The 24,352-nt window shown below is 43.4% G+C and overlaps 1 protein-coding gene across 1 annotated transcript; it reads left to right on the forward strand.

The window, feature by feature from the left end:
* Positions 1–19,985: 19,985 nt before the first annotated feature.
* Positions 19,986–23,859, forward strand: LOC129695879 (C2 calcium-dependent domain-containing protein 4C-like). The gene is made up of 2 exons (XM_055633309.1): positions 19,986–23,310; positions 23,658–23,859. The coding sequence occupies exon 1, from the start codon at positions 22,194–22,196 to the stop codon at positions 23,001–23,003; it is 810 nt and encodes a 269-aa protein (XP_055489284.1). The 5' UTR covers positions 19,986–22,193; the 3' UTR covers positions 23,004–23,310; positions 23,658–23,859.
* Positions 23,860–24,352: the final 493 nt, after the last annotated feature.

Here is a 24,352-nt window from a genome sequence, read left to right on the forward strand (position 1 = left end):
GCCGGGCCGCCGTCTCAGCCCCGCGCCAGGCTGCCCTCACCGGAGCACCGTCTCAGCCCCGCGCCAGGCCGCCCTCACCTATAGGTTCAAGGGAAAGGAGAAAAGATTTAATAGGAATCGGAGGGGTAACCTTTTCACACAAAGGGTGGTGGGTGTATGGAACAAGCTGCCAGAGGAGGTAGTTGAGGCTGGGACTAACTGCTTAATAAACAGTTAGACAGGTAAATGGATAGGACAAGTTTGGAGGGTTATGGCCCAAGCGCAGGCAGTTGGGACTAGTGTAGCTGGAACATGTTGGCCGGTGTGGACAAGTTGGGCCAAAGGGCCTATTTCCACACTGTATCCCACTCTATGACTCTACTATCTAAACTGATTATACAAACTTATGCTAAGGACAATAACTAACTCCATATGAAATAATAAGCTCTTTAGTAACTTGTCAGTTTCTTTGTTGAACTAAATTAAGGCGCTGTTGCAATCAGAAGGGCTTGAACAATTGGTTGGGAAGAAAGCCAAACATGTTAACAAGCACATAAAAACTGATTGTGTAGATGTACTGTAAGTATATCATTGTGGTTATCAATTGGGCTCTTCCCATCACTGGTGTTTTCTTGAGTTAGGCCCACGACACCTCGGGAAGGATCAACAGTTCTGGTGTCTTAGAACCAACCCCCTCAATAAGTAATCTCACCAACTATGCCACCAGTATCTACTAAATAAAGGAAACTACAGACGATTGATTCAATCAAACAAATGCTAAACGCTTGCATTCTGACTTCCACTTATCCTAACCCATCATTAAGCAGTCATAGCAACTCACATAACACCGGGATACACTTGGAAAGAAATACACTTACCGCATGTTATACATTTCCTTTCTGCCCCAAACTGACACAATTTCTTCTCCAACAAATCCACCGACTGCCTTGCTCTGCTGCTTCTGACATCTCCTTGATGGCCTGACGCAAACTCTGTCTGCGTATTCCTAGCCCAAATAGCGATGTGGTTGATCTCGCTATGAAATTTCTACAACCCATCTCTACACTTGCTCTCAATCCTCACTGCTCAACCTCTGCTGCCAAATCTACATATCTAAGCTTTTTCTTTTCTAAGCCTCATCCACTAAGTTCTCATATAAAGTACACTATTCACTAAATGTGACCATAACACTATATCAGGCCTCAAACTAGTACTAATTATTTCCTGTGGAACAACAAGTTTTCCTCTCAAATCTACATGTATCTCTCAATCATTCGAGATTGCAAATAATCTTGTGACTGAACTGGTCAGTTCCAGTAAAGTAAAGCAGGAAACAAAGAGTGAGCTGAAATTGCCGAATTTTATCTTTAGTTACAAAGAATGAACATGTCTAAACTAAAGATGAGATGCTGTTCCTTAAGCTTATGTTGGGCCTCATTCGAGTGGTGATGTGTCTCATCCATTGGATTAAAGATATTGACAATTGGGAACTCTGGTTCATCAGGGAGGAGTGTTTCAGAATGTTTCACTGGATGGTGAGGATGGAAAAGTCTCTGCACTGCCTCTCCTGAGATTGCACGGGGAAGTGCCATGAGAAGCAGAGGGATTGGTGGTGATGAAAGTGAGGGCCCAGGACTCAAGAGGAAAAAAAATCCTTCTTTCACTTAGACTTCAATATTCGTCACTCATGCACATGCTGTCTTTAAATTTCTGAAATCAACCTTTGTTTCGTGACATTTAAAAAAAAAATGCTAGTACTGTAATCCATTTAGTTGTGCAACCGAATAATATTTCTTGCATTGAATTCATCCTTTACTGACAACCAGATATTAGTGGTGTTATCACCTTATGATTTTCCTAATAAAAATGAATATAACATTCAATTTCCCTGGTAATAGCGATTAGAATCCCCTCATATTATTTTGAAAGTGGAATAAGGAAATATAAGTGGAATTTCCAAGTGGCAGCAAGATGGTCCATAAATATAAATAGAAAAGCAAATAAAAACAATCAGATTTCATTTACAAACCACCAGGGAGCACTCTTTGTCAACAATGGTTTGACATGGTGATGAGAGTGATCAAGATGAGCAGCATAAACAATTCATGAGAGCAGGAATAAGAAATAAATTGAAATGAGTGACATCTGTCTTCAAGTTTAGCCCTTTCACATTGTGTAATGCGATATGATGAACTGTGAACCGAGTAAAATATTACACAACATACTTCATGCTACAGGTGGTCAAATAAAGCAAGCTGAAGTGAACATATTTTATTTTACACATTAAAAGACAATAAAAAGGGATGTTGTTTATCTTCAGAAGATTGGAAAATGCAGAGCGAGTTCATTATATTTAAATACTCTATGCATGTAAAGATAGCAGTCAGTTATCAGAAAAATTGCCTTGATCCTGACAGATGGAAATTACTTTATTCAAATTGCAAGGCCGGTGAAGTATTCTTATACCAGTATTGGATATGCTTGAATGGAATAAGGATGGATGGTATTAAACAATGCCTATGCTATTTGTAGATAAGTGAGATGGATGATCAGGATGAATATGTGACGGTTCGCTAAATGGTGATGTGACTGTGCTAAAGCATCCGTCCTTTGAAATACAAGAGTATTAAGGCATATGTGGAATAACAAGATAACATTATTTCAGGCTTCAAAATGCAAAATGCAACAATGAGTGGTTACAATATCCGATGATTAACTGTATGCTACTGTCATACAGCTGGTAAGCTCACTTTAAATAATATTTCCAGGAGTGTGTTGACTGCTATTGGGAGGACACGGTCACTTCTGAGATTTATCATACTCCATTGCAAGTACTTTGAACTTCAGCAGAATATCTTCATCAACCTTAGTTTATCCTATTCTGTCCACATGCGCAGAGAGCTTTGACAGGAAACAATAATCAATAAATCTTATATATCACATTAAATAAATCATGATTAACAATACCTTCCAGTTCTTTGCTTGTGATTGAAAGGTGAGGCTAGTGTTCATCAACTACAGCTCGGCGTTCAACACCATTATCCCCTTTTGTTATCAAACTCAGGGAAGTGGATAGTCATCCCTATGCAACTGGATATTTGATTTCCTCATCGGCAGACCACAATCAGTTTGAATTATCAACAACACTTCCTCCTCTAACCATCAGCACAGGAGTGCCTCATGGCTGTGTGCTCCAGCCCCTACTCTATATCCATGACTGTGTAACCAGACACTGCTCCAGCATCATCTTTAAATTTGGCGATGACACCTCCGTTGGTGGACAAATTACGGTTAATGATGAGTCAAAGCATAGAGGGAAAATTTATAATCTGAGTGAATAATGCCAGAAAAACAACCTTGCCCTCAATTCCAGCAAGACCAAAGAGCTGATTTTACTTCTGAGTCACGTGAGTGATTACGTGAAGAACCAGTCCAGCACGCATGCACGACATGAGCGTTCACGCAGATGCAACAGTGACGAATGGGAGCATGGGCGCTCCCGCTACAAGCCTGAAAGAACGGACCGTTAGGTAAGTACTTACCCACAGGTTCGAGTTTACAAACTTTGCTCCTCTTTGTTGCTCCAGGGGAATCTGGAGAGAGCAAAGCAGAACAGAGGGAAGTGGCCTCCATTCGACTCCTGGGAAGGAGCGTTCCATCAGTGGAGGGGGGAGAGGCGGCACCGGGACCGCACACGCTGCGGTCCACAGTCAGGGTACTGAGCCGATGCCCAGTCCGCTAACAGCTGTCTGACCAACAGCAGCGGACTGGAGGGAAACTCAAAAACCGGCCGGTAATCCCTGCAACTCCCGACAAGGAGACTCGCCGCCCGAGAACCGCAGAAATGCCACCCGAAAACGGCAGGCAGCCTCAGAGCAGCAAAGTCAGAACTAAACCTTGGGCTGGAGACAGACACGGAAGATGGAATTGGCACATCAAACTACTGACCGAGAACAAGGAAGTGTCTGTTCTCCAAGCTTAGAGTAAGGTCATGGAGCCAAAAACTCCAGCGAGACTTGCCTCGGGAGCTGGGGCAAGCTCGCCAAGGGAGCATAACACTCCCGCTCCAGTGCACTAACAGCATTGGCCATCTCCCTTATCGAGGGATCGATGGCGACCAGGGCTGGGCTGGTCAAGAAGAGGGGTCACTGGCTGAACAACATCGGGAGTATGCTTGAGGTACAGGATCAGGAAGAGCTGCTGGGTGTGGCCGCTATGTTGCTCCACCACTAGCGAGATGGCTTTTCAGTCTCAACTGACGGCCAGCTTACTACCTGTTCTTTTCAACAAACCTCTCCAAGACAGGTAGTCATGAGGCGTTGGATTTCACCACCATTATTGGGGGTACATTGAGCATAGCATTTAAAAAATCCAAATATCTTAAATTGCATTTGATACCCCTGACGTCGGCTATCATTTTCACATGCTCATTCCAGAGGGGCAGGGTAGTATGGCAAAACACCTGACCCTACTGTTCACAGTATGCTCCGCAACTTCTCGAAGGAAGTTATAAAACCTGCCCTCAACCTAAAAAATTCACAGGACTGTGAGAACGCCGACCTCACAACCACAGATCCTGCTATCTGGCAAAGTTACCAAAACAAGCCTAAGAAACTGGACGAAGTATCCAAAATATTCGGCACCAAGAGGGCAGGGCCTGGAATGAGCACCACACAAAACCAGACAGCAGTACCTCCACGCGTCCACCAGTAGGCGTCTACTTAATGGTACTGGTGAAAGCTCGGGGCCCGCATGCCAACCCCCATAAGCCCTTTCAGGCCCGGGTCCAGAGCGGGCCCCATGGAAAATGCGCCACCCCCCAACAACACCATCCCTACAGACAAGGAACCAGAAACTGAATAAATTAACACACCACTAAACAACAGTGAAGACAGACAAGTATGGTTCCTACCATCACATAAAAGGTGAAGGGTTTGTACTAACAAGGGGGGGGGGATCACACCTGGGTTGGAAACATGAAGAACTATCACACTAGGTAGTTATATACCAAAAGTATTCAAGGATAAAAATTGAATTAAAAAACTTGCCACCAGTTCAGCATGCACCCCAAAGGGGTCCACCCTCCCACTAAAAAGAACATGAGGGACTAGCTAACTGGAGAAGATATACTAGGGGTCATAAATAAGCCTAATATCAACCTTTGGTACCAAAAAACCCCAAAATGGTGAATGTCGCACCATCATTGATTTAACCACGTGTATTTTCATCAGGTTACACACTTATGGAAACTTGTAACTGCTAACCATGGATTTCCGAGGATACTTTATGGTAGACATCGACTTAAAAGATGCATACTATTCAGTACCCATTCATAAAGATTTTCGGAGATACCACAATTTACCTGAATGGGGTAACTATGGCAGTATAAATATTGACAATGGCTAATATTAGCCAAAACTCTTTCCAGATATTCAAACCAGCCCTGACACTATTAAGGAACATATCATCATGGCATGTCTCTATGATATTAACAACAGACTAATCCATGGGAATAGCTAATCAGCAGCATTAGCTACTAAAACTTATTTAGCCTGGGCTCTGTCATACAATCCAGATAGATCTACATTGACACCATCCACAACTATTGACTATCTGGTGTTCAAGTAACTCTACCCACTCATCTATAACATTGCCATAAGGAGAGTCAGCATATGGCACAACCTGTAACAATTAATGGTAACAATCAACCAACCATTCAACAAGTGGCTAGAGTAATTGGGAGTTAGTAGCATCATTACCAGCTACTTAACTTGAAACTTTCCATTAGAGCTAAGGTGCTAGTGTTTAAACTAAATACCCATACCCAGAACATGGTGGCAAATGGACTGTCTGGAGTCGTCATCACTATAGACACTGGGCATAAAACCTAGTTGGAAATATTGAGTACGTTCTATTGGTAAAAGCATATTATTCTGTAGTGCATCATTTTGCATGTTCGTTTATAAATTAACAACATCACAGTGGTGGCATATACCAACCACTTGGGCAGAATAAAATCGATATGTGACAATTTATTTAACAATTGGTAACCGTATGTCGTCAAACATATTCGACCATCAGCAAACTTACCTACCAGGTGAGCTAAATACTGTAAACAGACATATTAAAAGTATTTGCTGAAATTACAAAGCAATATGGAACACCAGATATCGATTTCCCTGTATTTCAATTGAATCACCACGTACCGATGTATGTCACATGAAACCCAACTTTGAGGCAGCAGCAATGAATACATTCCCGCTGAACTAGGAGAGGGGGGGGGATCTAATCTCTATGTTCTCCCCTTTTTTCTACCTCATCAGTCAGGTACTACAGCATCATCAGTCGGGTACTACGCAAACCCACAGTCATGGTTCCCAGTGGTCCTCGACATGGTCATCAAAACCCTAATGATTTCCCAATAGCCCAGACTTATCAACTCACCCAGTTTCAGGCATAAGCCACCCATGCCACGGTAAATTAAACTACTGGGTTGCAGATTTGAAAAGACCATTACTGGGCCTGGGTTGCAGAATTGGGAAGACCACTGCTGGGCCTGGATTGTCAAGCAGGTACTGGGAGTTGCTGGAGTAAATAATAACGTGTATAAATCTTACTCCACCAGGGCTGCATCCACATCGGTGACTAAGAGGATGGACATGCCTACGGACCACATCCTGGCTACAGCGGAGTGGTCTAGGGAGTATAAGTTCCAAACTTTTATAACAAGCCGCTGGCAGAACCTGTATCGTTTGCAGAAAAAGTATTTGAATCTGCAAAAAATATATAATTTAAGCCCGGGGGAGCATTTTGGTCTTGTTATTGTTAATAACACCATTATTGTTTTACAAACAGATTCATGGTTGATTACGATAACATATTTCCTCCCTCGAATGACTTTGGCAGCGAGTGAAATATGAACTGTTACACGGTTTGAAATCACAGAGCTTTAAAATCTTCACGTAGTCACTCACGTGACTCCGAAGTAAAATAGTAAGATTAAACGAGAACTTACCAGTTTGAAGTTTGATCTGTATTTCATGACGAGTTACGATGAGAGATTACGTGCCCTCCGCTCCCACCCTCAATTATAGAGATCAACTGGTAACTTAGTTCTCCTTGTCTTTACTATGTTTATTCAATTATTGTGGTGTTTTCTGTGATTCCACACCGCTGCTTTGAGGAGGTCCAGCACTTAGCAGCATGGTGCGCTGACAACAACCTGGCCCTTAACTCCAAGAAGACCAAGGAGCTCATTGTAGACTTCAGGAAGTCCAGAGGCGGCACACACACCCCCATCCACATTAACGGGACGGAGATGGAACGTGTTTCTAGCTTCAGGTTCCTGGGAGTCAACATCTCCGATGACCTCTTGGATCCACAATACCTCAACTCTGATCAAGAAGGCTCACCAGCATCTCTTCTTCCTGAGGAGACTGAAGAAGGTCCATCTGTCTCCTCAGATCCTGGTGAAACTTCTACCGCTGCACCATCGAGAGCATCCTTACCAACTGCATCACAGTATGGTATGGCAACTGATCTCGGAAGGCATTGCAGATTGGTGATAAATACTTCAACGCATCACCGGTTCCACGAATCCCCTCCATTGAGTCTGTCCAAAGCAAGCTGTGTCTGCGGAGGGCGCTCAGCATCGCCAAGGACTGCTCTAACCCCAACCATGGACTGTTTACCCTCCTCCTACCATCCCGGTGGCGCTACAGGTCTCTCCGTTGCCGAACCAGCAGGTCGAGGAACAGCTTCTTCCCGGCGGCTGTCACTCTACTCAACGACGTACCTACGATGACTGCCAATCGTGCCCCCCCCCCCCCCGGACACTTATTATTATTTATTCAAATCATTTGCTATGTCGCTCTTCCAGGGAGATGCTAAATGCATTTTGTTGTCTCTGTACTGTACACTGACAATGACAATTAAAATTGAATCTGAATCTGAATCGGTATGTCACGCATGCATGCAGGACGGGTTCTTCACGTAATCCCTCATCGTAACTCCTCATAAAATACAGATCAAACTTCAAACTGGTAAGTTCTCATTTAATCTTACTATTATTGACTTTAGAAGGGGAAAACTAAGGATCCACAAACTCATCTTCTTTGATGGGTTTGCAGTGGAAAGAGTCTACAAGTTCAAGTTCTTGGGTGTAGACATCACTGAAGATTTGTCCTGGCACAGCATATTGATGCAATCATAATGAAAATCTATCAATGCCTCTATTTCTTTAGAAGATTGAGGAGATTCAGTATGTCGACATTTATTCTCTTGAACTTCTATAAGTTTACGGTAGAGAGCATATTGATTGGTTGCATCACAGCCTTGTTTAGCAACTCGAATGGTCAGGAACAAAGGTGATTATTGTGTAAGAAGGAACTGCAGATGCTGGTTTAATCGAAGGTAGACACAAAATGCTGGAGTAACTCAACGGGACAGGCAGCATCTCTGGAGAGAAGGAATGGGTGACGAGACCCTTCTTCAAACTGATGTCAGGGGAGTGGGCGGGACAAAGATAGAATGTAGTCAGAGACAGTAAGACTGGTGGGAGAACGGAAGGGGGAGGGGATGGCGAGAGAATGAAAGGGCTATTTGAAGTTAGAGAAGTCAATGTTCATACCGCTGGGGTGTAAGCTACGCAAGTGAAATATGAGGTGCTGTTCCTCCAATTTGCACTGGGCCTCACTCTGACAATGGAAGAGGCCCAGGACTGAAAGGTCAGATTGGGAATTTTGAGGAGGAGTTGAAGTGCTGAGCACCCAGGAGATCAGGTAATTCTAGAACAAGAGGTCACAGTTTAAGGATAAAGGGGAAATCTTTTAGGACCGAATTGAGGAAAACTTTTTTCACACAGAGAGTGATGAATTCTCTACCGCAGAAGGTAGTTGAGGCCAGTTCATTGGCTATATTTAAGAGGGAGTTAGATATGGCCCTTGTGGCTAAAGGGATCAGGGGGTATGGAGAGAAGGCAGGAACTGGATACTGAGTTGGATGATCAGCCATGATCATATTGAATGGCGGTGCAGGCTCGAAGGGACGAATGGCCTACTCCTGCACCTATTTTCTATGTTTCTATGTAAGACAGACTGACCTGAGGTGTTCAGCGAAACGATCGCCGAGCCTGCGCTTGGTCGCGCAGATGTAGAGAAGTTGTCACCTGGAACAGCGGATACAGTAGGTGAGGTTGGAGGAGGTGCAGGTGATCTTCTGCCTCACTTGGAAAGACTGTTGGGGTCCTTGGATGGAGGTGAGGGCGGAGGTAAAGGGACAGGTCTTGCATCTCCTGTGGTTACAGGGGAAAGTACCTGGGGACGGGGTGGGTTGGGTGGGAAGGGACGAGTTGGCCAGGGAGTTTCGGAGGGAACGGTCTCAGTGGAAAGCAGAAAGGGAGGTGGAGATTGGAAGATGTGGCCAGTAGTGGGATCCCGTTGGAGGTGGCGAAAATGTTGGAGGATTATATGCAGTATGCGACGGCTGATGGGTTAGAAGGTGAGGACAAGAGGTCTCTGTCCTTGTTACGAATGGGGGGAGGGGGAGCAAGAGAGGAGCTGCGGGAGATTGAGGAGAGCCTAGTGGGAGCCTCATCTATAATGGAAGAGGGGAACCCCCGTTTTCTAAAGAGTGAGGGCATCTCACATGACAATTAATGACAATTAAAATTGAATCTGAATCTGAATCTCTGATGCCCTGGTATGAAAAACCCCATGCTGAGCACAGATGCGGCATAGAAGGAGGAATTGGATGTAGGGTGTAGAATCTTTACTGAAAGTAGGGTAGGAAGAAGTGTAGTCTGGATAGCTATGGAAGTCAGTAGGTTTATAGTAGATGTTGGTCAATAATCTGTTTCCTGTGATCGAGACGGGGAGATCTAGAAATGGTAGGGAGATGTCGGAGATGGTCCAAGTGAATCTGAGTGCAGGAAGGAAATTGGTGGTGAAGTTGATGAAGTCAGTGAGTTCAGCATGGGTGCAGGAGGTAGCACCAATGCCATCATCGATGTAGTGGAGGTAGATTTCAGGGGGTACTGACCTTACCTCCATCAAAGGGATCCCAAAATGGCAGCCAGCATCAGCAAAGATCCACACCAGACTGGCCATGCTCTTATTTCTCTCTTACCATCGGGGTGAAGTAATAGGACTCTGACAACCGTGTCCACCAAGTTTTGGAATATCTTCTGTCAAACAACCATCAATTTCTTGAACACTACCCAATGACTAAATTATGAACAATAGATTGTCTTTGGTTGCACTAAGGATTTTGAGCTGTTTTGCAGGTATATTTGGCTCAGCGGGCCAACCACAGGTCCAGCTCTTTCGGTGAGGGTAGGCCATCGAACCCGACCCCTACTCACCCCATGGATCGGAAACCAGAGAGGAGGTAGAAGGGTACAGATACAGCGGCAGACGTTGGACAAAGTGACCAGTGAGAAGAATCAGTGTGTCTTATCTTTCGCCTCTTCGAAGAAAGGAAGAGACAGAGACAGTAGGCTGTGGGATAGCTGGGAATGGGAGGGGAAGAGGCAGAAAGCAAGGATTACCTGAAATTGGAGGTCAATGTTCATATCGCTGGGGTGTAAACTACCCAAGTGAAATATGAGGTGCTGCTCTTCCAATTTGCAGTGGGTCTCACTCTGTCCATGGAGGAGGCCCAGGCCAGAAAGTTCAGATTCGGAATGGGAGGGAGAGTTGAAGTGCTGAGCCACCGGGAGATCAGGTTGGTTAATGCGAACTGTGCGGAGGTGTTGGGCGAAGCGATCACCAAGCCTGTGCTTGGTCTCACTGATATAGAGCAGTTGACACCTAGAGCAGGGGATGCAATAGATGAGGTTGGAGGAGGTGCAGGTGAACCTCTGCCTCACCTGGAAAGTTTACATGGGTCGTTGGATGGAGTCGAGGGGGGAGGTAAAGCGACAAGTGTAGCATTTCCTGCTGTTGCAAGGGAAAGTACCTGGGGAGGGGGTGGTTTGAGTGGGAAGGGATGAATTGATCAAGGAGTTATGGAGGGAGCGGTCTCCGCGAAAAGCCGAAAGTGGAGGAGATATGGAAGATGTGGTCAGTGATGGGATCCCATTGGAAGTGGCGAAAATGTTGGAGGATTATCTGTTGTATGTGACGGCTGGTGGGGTGGAAGGTGAGGACAAGGGGAACTCTGTCTTTGTTACGAGTGTGGGGGGATGTGGAATGAGATTGGATTTAGAGGTGGCCCTGGTGTGAGCCTCATCTGTAGTCGAAGAGGGGAACCCTCATTCCCTAAAGAATGAGGACATATCCGATGCCACTTGTTATATCCAAATCTTTTATGAATTATGTGTTTGTATTGCAAACTACTAATAGAAAAAACATAGAAAATAGGTGCAGGATAATATTTTTTAATGATATTTTTAACATTTGCAACTATTTTTATTTCTTCAATTATTTATGTTTATGTTTATTTGAGCAGTTTTGAAATGCCTTTGAATCTCAAAGACATTTGCAAACTCATAAAAAGTTTTTAATACCTGACATGCTACCAAAAGCAATTCAGTGGATGGCTGTCTGAAACTCACTTTTCAAATGGAGTTTCTACCACCTAATGTTGTCTCTTGAGGGATAGTTCTTTCAGCCTTTAGGAAAATGAATGTCTGTGCAGGTGGGTCGGTAGTCAGTGATTTTAGCTAATGGCCAAAGAATCTCAGACAGCAGATGCTGGTTTACAAAAAATACAGCATCATTCAAGTTCATGCAGTTCGATACAACTTCTTGCCTTTGACAATGCTTCACAATGTTTTACAACATTTCTAGTTGGGTGAATTGTATTTTGCCAATGACAAGGTGGAATTTTGTGAAATGTGATATTAAGAGTAAAGACAGTCGTGCCTGTTCATTTCCAGACTTAGTAGAAAATGAGGAATATCTTGGAGTTTACAGAGAAATGTACGATGTTGCATATTGGAAAGTCTAACATGGGCAGGACCTACACAGTGAATGGTGGGGCTCTGGGGAGTGTGTAGAACAGAGAGATCTAGAAGTGCAGGTGCACGGTTCCTTGAAGGTGGAGTTGCAGGTAGATAAGGTGGTCATAAAGGCGTTTGGAACATTGGCCATCATTAGCCAGAGTGTTGAGTGTAGAAGTTGGGAGGTCATGTTGCAGTTGTGCATGATGTTGGTGAGGCCGCATTTTGAGTATTGTGTTCAGTTCTGGGCACCGTGTTATAAGAAAAAAGTTGTCAAGCTGGGAAGGGTACAGAGAAGATTTAAAAGGATGTTGCTAGGGCTAGAGGGTCTGAGCTATAGGGAAAGGTAAAGTAGGCTGGGACTCTATTCCTTGGAGCGCAGGAGGATGAGGGGTGATGTTATTGAGGTGTATAAAATCATGAGAGGAATAGATTGGGTTGATGCACAGAGTCTCTTGCAAATTGAGGACATAGGTTTAAGGTGAAGGGGGAAAGATTTAATAGGATTCTGAGAGGCAACTTTTTCACACAAAGGGTGGTGGGTGTATGAAACAAGATGCCATAGGAGGTAGTTGAGGCAGGGACTGGCCCAACATTTAAGAAACAGTTAGACAGATACATGAATAGGACAGGTTTGGAGGGATGTGGACCAAAAGCAGGCAGGTGGGACATGTTGCCGGTGGGACCAGTGTAGCTGGGACATGTTGCCCGGTGGGACCAGTGTAGCTGGGATATGTTGCCCAGTGTGGGCAAGTTGGGCCAAAGGGCTTGTTTCCAGGCTGTATTACTCTATGACTATGGCTCTATGACTCTATTTAAGGTATTTTGCTGAGTGTTCTTCTGTTACATGAAACATAGACAGACAATTTAATCCCATGAAGATGGTGATTATGTTTCCGATGAAGAATTGGTTTTAAAATTGAAAAGAGATTTGCGTTTAATTGTGAAAATTTTAAAATATTTATTAATAGTACAAGAGTGACAAGTTTGCCATTCAAAGAGTTAATGTTACTGATCTATTGCAGGCACATCATTGTAATAAATCATTTCATATTTCCGAGTTGTTTGTTTACAGTGTTTACCTTGGTTATTACAATTTTAAATGGGGTCTGTTTTGAGTATTTACATTTTGAAGGCTAAATAGAAATCTATTCCTGCATAAGAAAACTCATTATCTATTACTCATAATTGATTGGTTATTGGTGATTAACCTTTGTTCATTATCAAAATCCTTCCTTGAATTACAAACTAACTGACATTCTCAAAACTTAAGGAACTGAGGTACACAACATATTTTGGAGTTGGCACAAAACCTTGAATAAAATCACAAACATTTTACCAATAAATTATCTTGTCAGCTAATTAATTTTATCTAGGCCTCACACTGGGGAGTGTCTGATACCTGCATATTAACGTTAGGCAAGAATTAATATTTTCAGAAGGGGAAGTGGGTAGGATGAGTAGGAAGAGTTTCAAATGAAAAGCAATAACCATAGGGAACTAAATATGAATGCTTTCTACCAGAAGAAAAAAAATAGTAATTGCCAACATAGTCCTTATTTTTCTGTTTCCAAATGCTCTCTGCAGTGAGCAGTTTCTGGATTTTCTCTATTTCAAAGTTTCTGTCGTTATCGTGGTTTCTTAACTGATTCTAGTAATGTCACTTTAAAAGCAATCAATGTGAAATGCTGTAATACATGTCACAGAAGTGTAATGTTTACAATGTTATTTGGTGCTCCATATATTTACATACTAGAATGTTACTTCCTTATAATCAACTGTGCTTATCACTAAGCTTCCGCAATTGCGTCACGATATTCAGCTATTTACAAAATACAACAATGATTTGGATGAAGGGATTCAAAGTAACATTAGCAAATTTGCAGATGACACAAAGTTGGGTGGCAGTGTGAACTGTGAGGAGGATGCTATAACCATATAACCATATAACAATTACAGCACGGAAACAGGCCATCTCGACCCTTCTAGTCCGTGCCGAAGACATAATCTCCCCTAGTCCCATATACCTGCGCTCAAACCATAACCCTCCATTCCCTTCCCATCCATATAACTATCCCATTTATTTTTAAATGATAAAAACGAACCGGTCTCCACCACCTTCACTGGAAGCTCATTCCACACAGCCACCACTCTCTGAGTAAAGAAGTTCCCCCTCATGTTACCCCTAAACTTCAGTCCCTTAATTCTCAAGTCATGTCCCCTTGTTTGAATCTTCCCTACTCTCAGTGGGAAAAGCTTTTCCATGTCAACTCTGTCTATCTCATCATTTTAAAAACCTCTATCAAGTCCCCCCTTAACCTTCTGCGCTCCAAAGAATAAAGCCCTAACTTGTTTAACCTTTCTCTGTAACTTAGTTGCTGAAACCCAGGCAACATTCTAGTAAATCTCCTCTGTACTCTCTCTATTTTGTTGACATCCTTCCTATAATTAGGCGACCAAAATTGTACACCATACTCCAGAATTGGCCTCACCAATGCCTTGTACAATTTTAACATTACATCCCAACTTCTATACTCAATGCTCTGATTTATAAAGGGCAGCACACCAAAAGCTTTCTTTATCACCCTATCTACATGAGATTCCACTTTCAGGGCACCTCACACTTATCAGCATTAAACTCCATCTGCCATCTTTCAGCCCACTCTTCCAACTGGCATAAATCTCTCTGTAGACTTTGAAACTCTACTTCATTACCCGCAACCCCACCTATCTTAGTATCGTCTGCATACTTACTAATCCAATTTACCACACCATCATCCAGATCATTGATGTACATGACATACAACAGTGGACCCAACACAGATCCCTGCGGCACCCCACTCGTCACTGGCCTCCAACCTGACAAACAACCATCCACCATTACTCTCTGGCATCTCCCATTCAGCCACTGTTGAATCCATCTTGCAACTCCACCATTAATACCCAACCATTGAACCTTCTTAACCAACCTTCCATGAGGAACCTTGACAAAGGCCTTACTGAAGTCCATATACACAACATCCACTGCTTTACCCTCATCAATTTCCCGAGTAACATCTTCAAAAAATTCAAGAAGATTAGTTAAACATGACCTTCCAGGCACAAATCCATGTTGACTGTTCCTAATCAGACCCTGTTTATCCAGATGCTTATATATATTATCTCTAAGTATTCTTTCCATTAATTTGCCCACCACTGACGTCAAACTAACAGGTCTATAATTGCTAGGTTTACTCTTAGGCCCCTTTTTAAACAATGGAACAACATGCGCAGTACGCCAATCCTCCGGCACTATTCCCGTTTCTAATGACATTTGAAATATTTCTGCCATAGCCCCTGCTATTTCTACACTAACTTCCCTCAATGTCCTAGGGAATATCCTGTCCGGACCTGGAGACTTATCCACTTTTATATTTCTCAAAATTGTCAGTACTTCCTCTTCTTTGATCCTCATAGTTTCCATAGCTACTCTACTTGTTTCCCTTACCTCACATAATTCAATATCCTTCTCCTTGGTGAATACCGAAGAAAAGAAACTGTTCAATATCTCCCCCATCTCTTTTGGCTCTGCAGATAGTTGGCCACTCTGACTCTCTAATGGACCAATTTTATCCCTTGTTATCCTTTTGCTATTAATATAGCGGTAGAAACCCTTCGGATTTACTTTTACCTTACTTGCCAAAGCAACCTCATATCTTCTTTTAGCTTTTCTAATTTCTTTCTTAAGATTCTTTTTACATTCTTTATACTCCTCAAGCACCTCATGTACTCCATGCTGCCTATAACTATTGTAGATCTCCCTCTTTTTCCGAACCAAGTGTCCAATTTCCCTTGAAAACCATGGCTCTTTACAATTTTTACGATTTGCTTTCAACCGAACAGGGACATAAAGATTCTGTACTCTTAAAATTTCACCTTTAAATGTACTCCATTTCTCTTCCACATCTTTCCCATAAAACAAACTGTCCCAATTTACTCCTTTTAAATCCTTTCGCATCTCCTCAAAGTTAGCCTTTCTCCAATCAAAAATCTCAACACTAGGTCCAGTTTTGTCCCTCTCCATAATTATATTATATTATATATGAGAATGCAGGGAAACTTGGGCAGGTTGGGGGAGTGGGCAGATCCATGGCACATGAAGTTTAATGCAGGTAAATGTGAGGTTATCCACTTTGGTAGCAAAAACAGGAAGGCAGATTACTATCTAAATGGCGTCAAGTTGGGAAAAGCGGAAGTACAACGGGATCTGGGAGTCCTTGTACATCAGTCTATGAAAGTAAACATGCAGATACAGCAGGCAATGAAGAAAGTGAATGGCATGTTGACCTTTATAACAAGAGGAATCGAATATAGAAACAAAGAGATCCTTCTGCAGTTGTACAGAGCCCTAGTGAGACCACTCCTGTAGTATTGTGTGTGGTTTTGGTCCCCTCATTTGAGGAAGGACATTCTTGTTATTGAGGGAGTGCAGCGTAGGTTTACAAGGTTAATTCCCGGGATGGCAGGACTGTCATATGCTGATAGAATGGAGCAGCTGGACTTGTACACTATGGTGTTTAGAAGGATGAGGGGATATCTCATTGAAACATATAAGATTTTCAAGGGTTTGGACACGCTAGAGGCAGGAAACATGTTCCCGATGTTGGGGAAGTCCAGAACCAGGGGCCACAGTTTAAGAATAAGGAGGAAGCCATTTAGAACGGAGACGAGGAAACACTTTTTCTCGCAGAGAGTGGCGAGTCTGTGGAATTCTCTGCCTCAGAGGGCGGTGGAGGCAGGTTCTCTGAATGCTTTCAAGAAAGAGCTAGATATGGCTCTTACAAGTAGCGTAGTCAGGGGATATGCCGAGAAGGCAGGAACGGGGTACTGATTGGGGATGATCAGCCATGATCACAGTGAATGGCGGAGCTGGCTCGAAGGGCCGAATGGCCTTCTCCTGCGTCTATTGACCGGGTTTGATCCTGACTATGGCTGCTGTCTGTACGGAGTTTGCACATTCTCCCCATGACCTGCGTGGGTTTTTTCCAGGATCTCCAGTTTCCTCCCACACTCCAAAGACATACAGGTTTGTAGATTAATTTGCTTGGCATAGTTGTAAATTGTCCCTAGTGATAGTGTACGGGGATCGCTGGTCGATGCGGACTCGCTAGGTCAAAGGGCCTGTTACCGCACTGTATCTTTAAACTAAACTAAACATGAAGAATGTGAAAATACAGGGTGCATCCAAGATCATGATGGAATGATGGAATCTGAATTCTTAAAACTGTTAATTGCTCTTCAAGAAATGTAACCTGAAAAGGAAGAGTTGAAGAACCTTGATAACTTCTGGAAACACTACTGAGGAATATGTTCTGAAATTACCTATTGTAACGTACAAAACAAATGAAATTGGATATTGTAGCATTCTGTGTGGAGCAGCAGTGCCTAATGTGTGTCTTACCTCAACATTATGCCGATGGGGATCATGACAGAAGTCTCCTCTTGGCGATCCCCAGAAACGGCGACATGATGCATTCTGTGACGAGTCAGGCGACCAATTCTGTCAACATGTTGGACGACGACAGAAGCCAACAGCGAGCTACACGTCATCTGACACACGAGCGAACGATTATGCTGATGCTCAGAAAATGGGCAAGAAGGAATAGCACAACTCAAAGAATCCTTCAAATAAATCTGATTTAGGGTGAAACTGGTTAAAGCATTCAAATGAAATTCACTCAGCTCCCACATTTGCTGCAGTATTCCATTCATTTTAAACAGATTAATGGCCATGCTGAAATAGCAACAAATTCAATGAAACAGCTGGGGTTATACCGTGTTTGATTTAATTTGCATTCAGCATTTACTGCTTTGGACGTAGTATGGAAGAGTCAATGCACAAAGAGATAGATCTGTTGTGAGATAAAAGGGAGACATGATGCGAAGGCGTAGACATTCTGTGACATAATCCAATAGTTCAGTTTACTAATGCAATGAAGGTTCATCTAAAGAGCTATCATATGCACCATGCCCAGGCTGCAGATATACATATTTTGTTTTCTTTGCGTAATCTTTTTTGTTCATTAAGTTGCATATCTAATGCCAAGATTTAATTTGATTTTCTGATCACCTGACAGTGCTGATATGTATTACTGAATAGCAAGGATCAGTTCAGTTTGAATTTCTGAGGGCTCCACTTGATCCTTATTGATTTCGCCCTCAAAGAAGATAATTATAATATCGTATAAAATCTAGGCTGGTCCTCCTAAATGGATAATAGGAACCAGAGTTCTTCTGCTGTACTACTGCGGACAAGATAACTTTCCTTTCTTGTAAACTTTTAGGCCTAGAGACATACAGTGTTGAAACAGGCCCTTTGGCCCAACTTGCCCATGTTGAACAATATGCCCCATCTACACTAGTCCCATCGGTCAGAGTTTGGCCCATATCCCTCTAAATCTATTCTATCCATATATTTGTTTAAATGTTTCTTAAATGTCTTGACAGTACCTGCCTTAACTACCTCCTCTGGCAGCTACATACACTCACAACCCTTTGTATAAAAATGTTGCATCTCAGGTTCCTATTAAAATTTTCCCCTCTCACCTTAAACCTATGTCCTCAGGTTCTCGATTCCCCTACCATGGGTAAATAAACCCCTACCTAATCCTCTCATGATCTTTTCCTTGATTGATCTCAAACCCTTCTTACAGCTTTGTCCTGAATCTTGAGTATGATGTACAGCAATCTTTGTTTTATTGGATGTTTTTAGTTGGAGCTAAATTAATGCACAATATTTAACCAGCGGCAGAAATAAGCAATCCGTGAGAACATTGAGACTTATCTGAATGAACCATGGGAAGTAAAACATTAAAGCAGTGGAGTCCACTGCTAATAACCGTGATGTAAGAGTTTGATGCTTTGTACATTGGTATGGAAAGGATGAATGGTACTTTTTCTAAAGAATAATGGGGTCCATGATACAGCACTAGGTCATGATTGTTCCAAGCATGCACACATAATATTTCACTGTGACCAACATTAATATTATCATTTTGTAAGATACATTTAAAGCAAACTCAGTAGTTTGCATCCAAATTCACAATTAATGAGTCTGTCACAACCCAATTGCCAGTGATCATTTACGTAGTTGGGATTTATAGAGAGTACTAGACAAAGTGGGACCTGTTGGGTCCCATGTTCACATGGGAGGACCAGTCCCCCAACGCAATATTCCACCTCTCCACCAATTACAATATTGGTGACCAGTGGGGAGAGGGGGGCTTGCTTGAGTGCTAGTATGTGTGTTGTGGGCTGAAGAGACTGGTTTCCTGAGGGCTAGTATGGACATTGTGAACCAAATGGATTATTGGGGTGGCAGCTCAGTCACTCAAACCTGATGTGCTGATAGCTCACTCATGGCTGGTGGGCTGGCAGTTGACTCACGGCTATTCCTTGAAATTTTATTTCAAGCAGGGTGCAAGGCCACCAAATTCAAGTACAGTTTCATACCACTTCAAGCAGGGTGCAAGGCCGCCAAATTTGTGCAGGTTCAACCACTTCAAGCAGGGTGCAAGGCCACCAAATCACTTCAAGCAGGGTGCAAGGCCACCAAATTCGTGCAGTTTCATACCACTTCAAGCAGGGTGCAAGGCAACCAAATTCAAGTGCAGTTTCATATCACTTCAAGTAGGGTGCAAGGCCACCAAATTCAAGTGTAGTTTCATACCATTTCAAGCAAGGTGCAAGGCCACCACATTCAAATGCAGTTTCTTACCATTTCAAGTAGTGTGAAGCCAACATTAAACCACCATAAAACAACACAAACCACCACATAAACACCACACTCACAGTTCAATAGACATTCAGTTTGTTCAGTTGATTCACAGCTCCTACAGAGTTGAGACCTCTGCATCCCCCATCTTACAGAGACTGCACCACACCCACACTTCCGGGTTTTATAATCCCCTCCCCCCCCCCCCCCCCCCCCCCCCCCCCCCCCCCCCCCCCCACCAGAAGGGGCGTGGCCTTCATGGCATGATTGACAGGAGAGAGATTCTCAACATTTTGTAAACACTAATAACACTTTTATTTTTAATTGATCAGAATAATCCTCTGCACATGATGAGCAGAGGGGGACTGAGTATGATGGGCAAAAATCACAGCATTTTATCTAAAATCAATATACGGTGCAAACAGGAAGTTGTGAAGTTTAGACTTTTAATCATTTGTCATTTCAAACCAACCACCACCAACCATTTGCTGTGCTTTATTTCAAACCAACCGCCACCAACCATTTGTTGTGCTTTTTCGAACCAACCACATTAAGGGTACTCGAGGTCAGTAAAATTGCACTCATAGTTTATTTTTATTTATTTATTTTTTATTTAAATTTTGTTAGAAGCAATTGTACAACAAAAAATAATCGACATAGCAGTTATACAATTTTCGTACAGCTCCAGTTTTAACATTTTATAAACTATTAACTAGATCGGAAAGAAAAAAAAGGAAAAAAAGGAAAGAAAGTAGAGAAGAGCAAAAAAAGCAAGGAAGAAAAAAAAAAAGAACTAGAATGGTGAAAAAGAAGCAGAGATATATCTAACTACCCTTCCGTACGTCTGCTCACCCAACCCTACCATTGGTTTTGAGTTAGTGTTCAACCATTGTTTTGTTGAAGAAATTCTATAAAGGGAGACAATATTTTTGAAAATTGATTTGGTTTGTCAGTCAAGATGAACCTTATTTTTTCTGGATGTAGTGTATTGGTCATTTCTGTGATCCACATCTTCACTGTGGGGACTGTTATCTTTTTCCAGAATTTAAGTATAAGTTTTTTCGCAGTTATTAAACCGTAGTCAAGGAAGCGTCCTTGAAATATAGATAGGTTAGCGCAGCCCTCTGACATTCCGAATATTATTAGTTTTGGATCTGGCTCCAATGGAGTTTTAAGTGTTTTAGAAATAATATTGAATATTTCCGTCCAGAAATTTTGTATTTTTATACAGGATACAAAAGTGTGAGTTTGGGTGGCTTTTTGAAAGTGACATTTATCACAAAGAGGAGAAACAGTTGGGAAGATCTTGTTCAATTTGGTCTTTAAGTAGTATAACCTATGCAATACTTTAAATTGTATCAGGCAATGCCTGGCATTTAAAGAAGACTAATGTATGTATTGTAGGCTTTCATCCCATATATCTTTCGAAATGGGTTGACCCAGCTCGTCATCCCATGCTCGCCTCTAAACCTCAGAAGGTGGAGTGTCAATATTTGGAAGGGCATTATAAATGTAATATATCAACTTGCTTGTATCGGCATGTCTATTCAAACATTGATCTAATATATCAGGACCCATAAGAGAACAATTTTGTATATGTTTTCACGTAATCTCGAAGTTGGAGGTATCTAAAAAGATTATTGCCATCCAACACTCACAGTCTAGTAGACATGTTTTCAGTATTATTCACAGCTCAGACTGAGAGAAGTGACCCTCTTGCTCCCCCATCTTGCAGAGACTGACTGAGGCACTCAACACTTCTGAGTTGTATAGTCCCTCAGGAAGGGGCGTGGCCTTCAGGAGAGAGAATCTCACCAATTTTTAAACACTAATAACTCTTCTATTATTCTTCCCATTAACCAAAATCCTCGGGAACAGTGTCTATGCCAAACATGATGCCAAGCCAAACTAATCTCATCTGCCGGTCCATCATCCATATCACTCCATTCCCTGCATATCCATGTGCCTATCTAAACATCCTCTTAAACACCATTGTGGTATCTGCCTTCACCTCTATTTCTGGCAGTGCATTTGAGTATCCACCGCCCTCTGTGCAAATACAAACTTGGCCTGCTCATTTCCTTTCCTCTCATCTTAGAGCTGCACCATTTATAACGCCTGTCACATTTTCCCTCGGGGCAAAAGGTTCCGGCTGTCTACCCTTTCTACGCCTCTCATAATCTCATTTGCTTCTGTCAAGCCTCCTCTCTGCTCCTGATATCTCCTGCGTTGTCGATGTGGAATTTGTTTCGAGCGCGGTCTGCTGCCTTGCGCTTATCTCAAGTAGCCCGTCAGTGAACCTGTTGCTGTTTGTTTTGCCACGTGTGTGTGCACGTAAAGTGCGAGTGGCGGGATGCAGGGGGCTGGATTCCCAGCGTTGGCGAGGATGCCACTGACGCAGAATTACTCAGTGACGCTGTCTGCCAGCATCATTTAAAGCTCGCTCCAGCCAACGCTCCCTTCACATCTGCTCTGGCCATATCTTTCCAAGACACAAGCAGACCTTGAGCCGCTGTATTCATGCTGCCCGCAGCCAATTGCGTGTCCTTCAGAAGCACCATAGAGTCTATGCTGCCTTGGACTAGCCTGAGAAATGCAAGCGGCCAGACCGGCGCGGGGGGCAGGAGCGTCAGGTCCAAGGACATCTTCAGCGTCATGGTGACTCCTGACCGCATCCCGAAGTTCTTCATCCCTTCCTTGGATGTCCACGTCCACGGCGAGCAGCCCCCGAAGGCGGAGGAGGGTTGCCCGTCACCGGCTTTGCTCATAACGTCAATTGAAGAAGGCAGAAGCTCATCGGAGAACAACGTAAGGAGGGAGCGGATCCCGAGGCGGGGCAGTTTGCGCCCAGGGTCCCCGGCGAGCTGCGGCAACGGGGAGCTCCTCTCCGGAAAGCTGGACAGAGCAGCCGACCACTCGGACCCGGCGACAAGAGCTGCCCTGTCCCTGCCCCACTTCCAGAAGATCACCACCCCTTACGGTTTCCCCGCACTGGGGGAGATCCCTCACATCAGGAGGAAAGAATCGCTCTTCTTTGAGCGGGACGTTGCTGACATCAGGAGCTTTCTGAAGAGCAGGAAGCAGAGCCGGGCGCTGAGCAGGAGCCGCTCCAGCTCGCTCAGTGACCCCAAACTTCAGAAGCCCCTTGTAACCAGCACAGTGGCCCGGGCGAGCAGGTCGGCGCCTTGGGAAACCATCCATAGCCCCGTGCTCCCACTCTACCCAACTAAAGCATCCAGCTCCTTGTCCCGTTTAGTGAAAGACAAGAACAAGTTTCAGGTCCTTATCAAGAAACACATAGCCAGCATCAAGCGCATGAGGTCCAGATGATCGTCCATGCTGTTGGCACAACGAGCAGAGAGCGGTGTCAGCGTCTGAGCCGGCGGAGCTCCCAGCCCACCGGCGTCCCGGGACCTCACCTGGTGCACAGACAGACCCCCACTCTTTGGTCCATCGAGCACCTGTCAGGCAAGCACAGCATCTCCCCCTCGGACCTCCAGGTCAGCTGAACACTGTAAGTGTGGGGAATCCGAAATAGGAACAGCAGATACTGGCAGGACACAGCGGCTCAGGCAGCATCGGCTGAAAGAGACACACAATCACCGTTCCAATACCAGGACCTTTCGACGGAACAAGTGTAAGTTTAGTCCCGTGTTCAGAAGATGGTGATTTTCGCATGGTTTAACCAGCATTTGAAATTAATCCATTAAAAAACGTTGAAAACAATACGCGGAACAATATTTTGTTTGAAAAACCTGTATAGCGTTCAGTGCTTTTTGTCTCTGAAAAAAACACTTGCCATGTTCATTCGGGGCTGGCTTTTATTATCCTGGAGCTCCCGGGACTGTTAGCTCCGACTGCAACTCATCACAAGGCCACTTTGAAAACTTTGCGGATTGTGATTGAAGATCTGACCTTGAACTACTTAGTACTTCAACGTGTGACTGGTCAAACACTGATTTTGGTATGTTTTTTCTTTATCAGGACTTAAAAGTTTTTTTGAAGAAGAATTTCTTCGGGGTACCGGCAATGCTCATCGCCATTTCTTCGAGTGATTGATTGCCCGTTTTCGAAAAGAACACAGGAAGAAGGCGGCTGCCCTTGCATGTCTGCGGACTGAAACCAACAACAAACTATATAAAGTCTACAGTATTTATTTGTACTAAATAAAGCATTGTTCAAACTAGTTTTACTTGTTATGTGCATCTCTCAGTAAAGCTCCCATTTAGTTTAGGGCCAAATGATTCAAGGAATATCGGGGAAATAAAGCAGGAACGAGGTGCTGATTTTAGATGATCAGTCATGGTCACATTGAATGGCAGTGCTGGCTCGAAGGGCCGAATGGCAAACTGCACCTATTTTTCTATGTTTCTAACTCGGAGTGTAGAAGTTTATTGGTTGCAGAAATAAGGCCGCTTAAAACACACTGAACAATGAATAATGGGGTTATATAAACGAGGTTATGTAAACGCATTTGAATTGTTTATTGGAGCATAGCTAACTGAAATTCGTCGAGAGGTTTATTTAACCAAGAATGGGGAACACAGTGGTGTCGCTTCTCGCTTCGCAGCTACAGTCTGGACCATTCGTCAGAAAGCATGAACTGAATCCACCAGGGGATCTCGGCAATTAAATGTAAATAAATCCGGGCTATTTTTCGACAAATATGTTCCTGGTAA

This window comes from Leucoraja erinacea, chromosome 1 (assembly GCF_028641065.1).
Source record: "Leucoraja erinacea ecotype New England chromosome 1, Leri_hhj_1, whole genome shotgun sequence".
Lineage (NCBI taxonomy): Eukaryota > Metazoa > Chordata > Chondrichthyes > Rajiformes > Rajidae > Leucoraja > Leucoraja erinaceus.

What these genes read in the sequence shown, in the direction of transcription:
- LOC129695879 (XM_055633309.1), top strand. Translation starts at nt 22,194, where the DNA reads ATGCTGCCCGCAGCCAATTGCGTGTCCTTCAGAAGCACCATAGAGTCT.